Source organism: Alligator sinensis, unplaced genomic scaffold, assembly GCF_000455745.1.
Source record: "Alligator sinensis unplaced genomic scaffold, ASM45574v1 scaffold107_3, whole genome shotgun sequence".
NCBI lineage: Eukaryota > Metazoa > Chordata > Crocodylia > Alligatoridae > Alligator > Alligator sinensis.
Genome location: NW_005842578.1, coordinates 813536 through 821171, shown reverse-complemented (window position 1 = coordinate 821171; position 7636 = coordinate 813536). Strand labels below are relative to the sequence as shown.

The following is a 7636-nucleotide window of genomic DNA, read 5'->3' as shown; positions in this document are numbered from 1 at the left end:
CGCCTGCCTGTGGCTGCAGCAGGGTCCCAGGGCCCTGTGCCTCCCCGGGGGCCGCGACCGTCCTTACCAGCAGACGCCAAGGAGCATGACCATGTTTCCCAGAGGATTTGGGGAGTCTGGATCCCAAGACCTGCCCGGCTGCTCCTGGTTTCTCAGGGGCTTTGCTCCCAAATTTGTCTGGGGCCCAGGGCGGTGCAGCTGGATGGTGCAAAAGTGCCTGGTCCTTTGGAAAGGGGCAGCGGAGGGGACGGCACCCGCTCTCACCCTGCGCCGGGGGGGGAACAGAGGTGAGGCTGCCTGAGCCCCGCCTGGGGGTAGCACGGGATCCCCATGCCTGGAGGAGGAACTGGGACTTGGGGTTTCCCCACTGCCTGGGCGGGGTCCAGGAGCCGGGCAGCGAGAGGGGGCAGAGCAAGAGCTGTTTGTTCTGGCACAGGACACGGCGCTGACCTCACGTCCTGCAGCCGCGGGACGCTCCGGGGCTTCGGCTGGTGTCCCGGGGAGGTGCTGCGGGGCAGGCAGGTCCCCAGCGCCAGGGGTGGCAGGCTGGGCCTTCTCGGGGCATGGGGGCAGCCCCCAGCACCCAGCGACGGAGACTCCCTCCTGCAAGGGAAGGGGCCTGCTCTGCCCTGCATCACCGGAGGAAGCCAGGGACTCTGCCCTGCGGCCCCAGGCTCCGCCGGTAAGCACCTGCCCTTGCCACCCAGCTCCTCGGGGGGACTACATGGGACTGGCAGCGCAGCCCTCACTGCACCCCATCTGCCTGCCCCCATCGCTGGCCCGCCCAGCCAGCCCTTGCAGCCACTGCCCTGCCCCAGCCCTTGCACTCCCTGCTGCCCCCAGAAGTCTGTCCCGACCCCCACCCCTTCGTGCCCCCCGCCTCCCCTCTGGTTCCCGGAGCTCCTGGTCCCCAGGCCACTGCTCCCAGCAGCTTGGAGACAGCCCGGGGCAGAGCTCGCTCTGTGCCCAGCCAGTGGCACATGGCCCCTCCGCCTCCAGCGACATCCTGCCCCCTCCGGGGACCCTGCTGTGGGCAGAGGTGGGGTCCCTGCACGGCCTCCCCTCCAGCGCCGTCAGTGTCGTGCAGCCAGGGAGGTAGGTCCTGTTGCACCAGGGCATCCTACGAGCCAAAGCTGCCGCATGAGGCAGGCTCCAGGGCCCCGTGCTGGCCTCAGGCCCTCTGTGGTGGCGGGAACCCGGGATGAGCCGCTGCCCGGCCGATCCGAGTCAGCTGGGGCTGGTGGCAGAGGGAGCAGAGACCAGGGCTGCCGCTGAAGGAGAGGTGATGGCCTTGTCCGTTCCTAGCACCAGCAGCGGATGCAGAAACCCAGGGCTCCGGCACATCCTGGTCCCAGTCCCGGGGCTCCTGCCATTGCAACCAGGGTCAGACTGACCACAGCTGTCCTCAGAAATAGCGTCACCTTGGGCACTTCACCGGTGCGTCATGTGGGACAAGAGTTTGTAGGGTCCCAGGATAAAAGGCTCGGTCCCAGGAGAAACCTGATGTGTTCTCCCCTGCTTCCTTCCTACCGCCCACCCAGTCTTTGGCCAGCTCATCGAGTGCAAATCAACCCTGCTTTATCCTTGTAGGCAAGGGACGGTGACGTAGCTGCAGAGCCAGGAGACCCCATCGCCCGCCCACGCCAGCCTCCCCCATCACTACCGCGGTGCGTGTCCAGGCCCTGGGGCGGCGCAGAGCAGCCTGGGTGGGGGGAAGCCCCTGGCAGGGGGTCGGCGTCTCACCAGCTGCTCCCTGCCCCGGCTGCTGCAGCTGGCTCGGGGGGCAGCCTTGGCTCGGGGAGAACTGCGAGGAGGTGCCCCCGTCCAGGCTGATCTGAGGAGGTGCACCCCCCCACGCCCTAGCCAGGCTGATCTCTGTCTCCTGCAGCTCCATGATGGTGCCTGCTTGCCTGCCTCTCCTCCTGATTCTGCTGATGCCACCCATGCTGCTGGGGACCGAGGGCACCCCGGGTCCCGGGACGACTTCTCCGGGTGCCGCCAGCGCGGCTGTCCAGCCGGTCCCACCGCCCATCCTTGCCTGGGCCCCGCAGGCATTCCAGGGGAGACGCCTGGGACCACACGGCTGCCCGAGCTGCGGCCTGCCCGGGCTCTGCCCCAGTACCTGCTGGACCTGCACCAGCGCCGCTCGAGGGCAACCCCCTCCCTTGGTGGTGGATGGCTCCCGTTCCCGGGGGGGCGCACAGGGAAGGCCAACACCGGGGTGAGGTCCTGGCTTGGCTTCCCAATGCCCTCCGGGGTCTGCCGCGTGCAGGGCTGTGTGCTGGGACAGACCTGCTCTGCTCGGCCCTGGGCAGACGCGTCTGGTTCTGGGCCCCACGTGTCCCGAAGGAGTTGGACAGGCTGGGAAGAGTTGGGCACAGGGCAGTGCACGCGATTAGGGGGTCCGGGAACCAGGACTTGCAAGGAAAGGCTGAAAGAGCCTGGGGGGGAGAAGAGTGAAGGGGGATTTGATCCCAGCCTTCAGATCCCTGCAGGGCCGTGGGAGAGGGGATGGGGACGGTCGCAGGGGACAGGACTAGGAGCAATGGCCTCAAGCTGCAGCAAGGGAAACAGGCTGGAAATGAGGAGGAACGTCCTGGCTCTGAGGTGGTCCAGCAATGGAGCAGGGCCCAGGCTGGACTGACCGGTGGCTGAGATGGTTGAGTCAGGGCTGATCCTGTCCTGAGCAAGGGCTGGACCGGATGTGACCTGGTGGGTCCTTGCCAACTCGATTTCCCTGATTACCACAGGTGCTCGCCCGGTCTGCAGCCAGGGAGGGAACAAGCAGGTGCTGGGATGGACCCGAAATCGGCCAACTGCGGGGCGACGCTGTGTTGTCGAGACAGCGCCGTCCTGCCAGGGAAGCCGGCCCCGCTGGGTAGCGCTGGGGATCAGCCCGCGCTCGCCTGCTGCGGCCCCGACTGCCGCTAGGAAATGGGCTCAGGACGCGAGCTCTCTGGACACACGGGGCTGCCTGGGCTCTCCAGGGACCCGTGGCAGCTCCCCCCTTGCTCTGCTTCTGCTGAGGGGGTTTCTCCCGGGGCACACGTGGGTGACTCACCCGCTCCGGATGCGGCCTCCCATGTCGCACGCGCGGCCCCAAGGTGCGGCTGCGGCTGCGAGCTCCCCTCCAGCCCGCGCTGCTTGTGTGCTTTGTGCAGGTGGGCAGCAGTGGGGCCCTGAGGACGGAGGAGCGGCAGGATGGTCCTACGTCTTGTTCAACATCTCCGGCCTCCCCGACGAGGAGGAACTGCTGGCTCTGGAGCTGCGCTTCTACCGCCAGGAGACGGGGGCCCAAGGCTCTCGCATCAGCCTGTACCACGCGCCGGACCCCTGCGAGGTGGCTGGGGCCCAGCACTGGCTGCTGGAGCGCCGCGTCGTGGCTCAGGACCAGCCGAGGTGGCAGAGCTTCGACGTCACGGCCGCGGTCCGAGTGGGGAAGCGCCAGCTCGGGTTCCTGGTGGAGGTGGTTCACAGAAACAGCAGCTCGCTGTGGGACCCGCACCTCCGAGCAAGACGCTCCCCCAGGGAGGCCGAGGGGCGGTGGGCCCCGGAACGGCCTTTGCTGGTCACCTACAGTCACGACCGGAGGAGCAAGCCCCTGAGTGCCTGGGGCAAGCGGAGCAGAGGTCAGGCCACCGGCCGAGATGGGAGAGCAGGCAGGAGGTCTCCCAGGCCCCGGAGCAAGCGGAAGAGCCCAAAGACCAAGAAAGGCCCGGCCCGGTGCCACAGGCACCCCCGTTTGTGGACTTCAGGGACATGGGGTGGGATGACTGGATCGTGGCTCCCAGCGGCTACCATGCCTTCTACTGCCGCGGGGAATGCCGCTTCCCCCTGGCCGCACACATGATTTCATAGATTTCATAGACATCAGGGATGGAAGGGACCTCGGAAGATCATCGAGTCCAGCCCCCCGCCCAAAGGGCTCTTCCAGCCACGCCACGGTGCAGACGCTGCTCAGCTCAGTGAATGCCAGCGTGCCACGGGCCTGCTGCGTCCCCACCGCGCTCAGCCCCGTGGCCCTGCTCTACCTGGACCAGCACGACGACGTTGTCCTGAAGACCTACAAGGACATGGTGGCGGACGGCTGCGGGTGCCGCTAGAGGGCAGGGAGCCGTTGCAGGCAGAAGGGGCTCCCTGCACGTGGGCCTGCATACTGCCCACCCCAGCTTTGCTGCACCAGCAGCACCTGGCGCGGGAGCAGGGGCAGGCAGGCGGGGCTGTGCAGCCGTGGGCCGGTGCCAGTGGGGAGCATTCGTGGATCTCTGTGGCTCCTGCCTGCGCTGAATGAAACGAGTGGAGAGAAGTGGCTGCCCTTTCGGGTGGGGGGGGAAGGGTCTAAGCTAGAACCCAAATACGTGCTTCTCTCCCCGAGCCGTGCTCCCCCCCGGTTTGTGCGCTTCCTCCTGGCCCCGAGCGGGTCCGATTCAAGCAGGCTGGAGAAGAGCCTGGCAAATGTGCGCCCTCCAGCCTGGTGGTCCGAGGGCTGCGCTTGAAGTCAGAGACGCAGCCAGGAGCTGATATAGACCCTACATCTCGCAGCTCCTGGGTGAGTGCCCAAACCACTAGGACAGGGGTGTCCAACTCAAAATGAGCTAGCAATGCGGATCTGGACTGCCGGGCTTCTTGCCACAGCCACCAGCCCTGCCGTGTTGGTGCCAGCAGCCAAGAGGCTAATGCAGCATTTGAGAGGCCTGATCTCATGCTCACGTCCGCACATGCGCAGCCCTGTGCACACCCAACAACGTGCAGCCTCCTGCACGTGCTCCATGGCTATGCAGACCGATACACATTTGTGCTGCACGTGTAACAAAATCGGAAGCCAGGCCTCGGTGCTGGACATGCTGCTCTTGCAGCTGGAAAGCTGCATTTTGGGTGCATTGAGGGTAAGAGAATTCCACTGTCTCTCTACTGAGTGCGTGCCAGCTACGATCCTTCCAGGCTTGTAACCCGGCCAAATCTGAGCAGGTTTGGATGGGGACGGCAGAAGACACATCCCTGAGGCAAAGTGCACCCTACTTTCAAGACCCTCCTCTCAGGAATGCAGGTGCTGGAGTTCTCCAAAACCCCCATTACCGCTGCTTTTTATTTAACAGGCAAAAAACCCCTATTTCATCCTAGCCTCGTGCTCAGAAACAGCTGCTGTAATTTAGGCTGTAATTTTCTACAGGAAATCACAGCCCGAGCAGCTACGGCTCGACAAAGACACAAATCACTGAAATCAGGGAACCTCAATAGCAGGCAGCGCAACCAGCCCTGCCCGAAGCCACAGCAAGACACAGCAATTGCTACGGCTTAACTCAAGGATGGCTTGAACACTTTAACGGCACCTGTGTGTGGATTTCTGTGTCGTAGAACTAACCGGGAATGCTGAAAAACCAGAATTATTCCATTATGAAGGTTATTCAGGAGAGAAAAAAGCCACCTCATGGTAGCTTTCCTGAGGTATTGAGTTTTTAATTACTTATAACTTATATATAAATCTGTTCTTGATTTCTTGAAGTTCTTTATTAATCCATGCTCTTTACCCAAAGTGCAGTAGGTTTGAGGAGGCTATGCCATCGTTTTTAATCAGAACCAGCAGGATGAATCCCAGTTTTCGGTGCAAAATGGAATTAATTCACTCTAAACTATGGGGTTGTGACCAGCTGCCTGGAATTTCTGCACCAGACTCGCTGGCTTGCTGGCAGGGCACAGGTGCCAGGCAGAGGTTTTTGCAGTGCTCTTAACAGGATGCATCTCCCTGGATGGGTGCTGCGGTTGTGGCGATAACGTAACCGCTCTCTATTTTGCAGACTATGTTTGTGGGCTGAGACCAAAAACACGCCAGGTCAAGGCAGATCTGTGCGCCAGACATGCTTTTGATGTGCTGCTTTGTAGGACATCAAGTTAACCCGCCTTGTTCTGGTCTGATGTGTTCTCCAATGTTATGATGCAGCTTCGTGGCTCGTGGGTCACACGTGATGGGACCTAGCCATCCAGGTGCTGGACAATTGTTTCATGTGGGGTGCACTGGTCTCTGCATTTTCCAAATTGCAAAGTGGCTAGCCGAGACCATTTCTGGCTCAGCCTGTTGTTGTGGCCGGCGCAGCCCCTTACCGAGGAAGCTGGAACACAGAGCAGGAGCGGAGAGTTTGTGACCAAAATAGCTTTAATCGCGGTCAGGCAGCTGGTCCGACTGCTGCCTGGGGGATTAACACATTAATTCCAGCGTCTCTTACACAAACCAGGGATTTTATACATTTTACTTTTTTAACAGTCAGAGCATGGCCGGATGACGCAGAGCTGCACCGCACGCCCCCACAGCTAGCAGTAACCCCCTACCCTCATGTTCCAGTAAAGCCTTGCTCCGCACCCAGGCAAAGCCTTTAGCTCTGCCCGTTTGGTTCCTTTGGGTTACTCCTGATCCTCCTGGTGACCGATTCCCCTCGTTACTGCATTCACCTAGTTTGCTCCCTTTCAGGGCTCGGTCCGGTTTGCTTAGATGCCATCAAGTGGGCCGTCTTCTTCGAGGGTATCGGGCCTGTTGGCTTGAGCAGCTTCAGCTGATTCCAAGTTTGGGGGGAGTTTTAGCAACTGATCTGTTCCAGGCCAACCGGGGCCATCTTTCAGTTCAAAGCGAGGCCTTTGGCCGAGACAATACCTCTCATTTCATACAATGACATCAAGATATTTCCCCTTCCCTGCTCAACGGACAACAAGCTTGGTGATCCAGTTATGTAATTTGCCAGCACGTCCCCTCGCGCACACAACGAAGGTTGAAGGGAGCTCACGTCTACTCCAACCCCCGCTCCAAGCAGGGCCAGCCCCAGCCCCAGCCCCAGCATCCCACACAAGGCTTTGTTGAGCCAGGTCTTCAACACCTCCGAGGATGGCGACCCCCCCGCCCCAGCGCTTCCCCACTCTCCTCGCCAGCAAGCTTCTCCTGAAGTCCAGCCTGAACTCCCCTGGCCGCGCTGCCCCACCGCGGGCCCCTGCTTCGTGTCCCGCGACCGGCTTCTCTTCCGGCCCCGCTCCGCTGGGAGGGGCTGGGGCTGGGGCTGGTCCTGCTTGGCGCAGGGGCCGGACTAGACGTGACCTCCGAGGTCCCTTCCCTCCACCCGGTCCGTGCCCCCGCTTCATCCCCTGGAGCCGCATCTGCTCTGCGGGCTCCCGCGTCGCGGCGGGCGGGGCCGGCCGGGCAGGCTTCGCCTCCGGCAGCGGGAACCCTGGTGACCCCGACGGATGCGTTTGTTTGTTGGGTCTCGGCAGCTACAGCTGTGTTAAGTCGGAACGGAAACGACTCGGATGCAACCGGTGCAGGGGCGACGCGCGGGTGTTGGTGCCTTCGGCTCTGCCCGGAGAGGAGCACGCGGGGGCGAGGCCACAAAGGAGCACGTTCACGGCGGGGGCGGGGACGCCCCTAACCCGGCCCGCGCGCCCCACGTGGCCGCCCAACCCGGAACTGCCGCCCCGGCCCGCGCGACGCATGCGCAGAAGAACGCCAGGCACAGCCCCCGCCCCCTTCCTTAAAGGGCCCCTCCGGCACCCGGCGTCGGCGTGCGTGACGTGTGCTTGCGTGAGGCCGCGTGTTCGCGGTAGCGGATTCGTGCCTTTTTTATTTTTTTCCCTTCGGAGCGTTGCTGCTGTTGCGGGG

At 62.9% G+C, this 7636-nt stretch overlaps 2 protein-coding genes across 2 annotated transcripts in view; both read left to right on the top strand.

The window, feature by feature from the left end:
- Positions 1 to 49: 49 nt before the first annotated feature.
- On the top strand, positions 50 to 3922 carry LOC102368464. Its single transcript, XM_025214326.1, is given in 5 exon segments — positions 50 to 682; positions 1591 to 1667; positions 1889 to 2221; positions 2751 to 3736; positions 3738 to 3922. Coding segments are annotated over 3 exon segments (1068 nt in total). The 5' UTR covers positions 50 to 682; positions 1591 to 1667; positions 1889 to 2175; the 3' UTR covers positions 3774 to 3922.
- A 1445-nt stretch (positions 3923 to 5367) lies between these two features.
- The window catches only part of PPP1R37 (protein phosphatase 1 regulatory subunit 37), a 66421-nt gene continuing 64152 nt past the window's right edge, over positions 5368 to 7636 (top strand). Inside the window, exon 1 of the mRNA XM_025214312.1 lies at positions 5368 to 5431. Coding sequence (XP_025070097.1) covers positions 5368 to 5431 — 64 coding nt within the window. The remainder of the gene's footprint in view (positions 5432 to 7636) is intronic.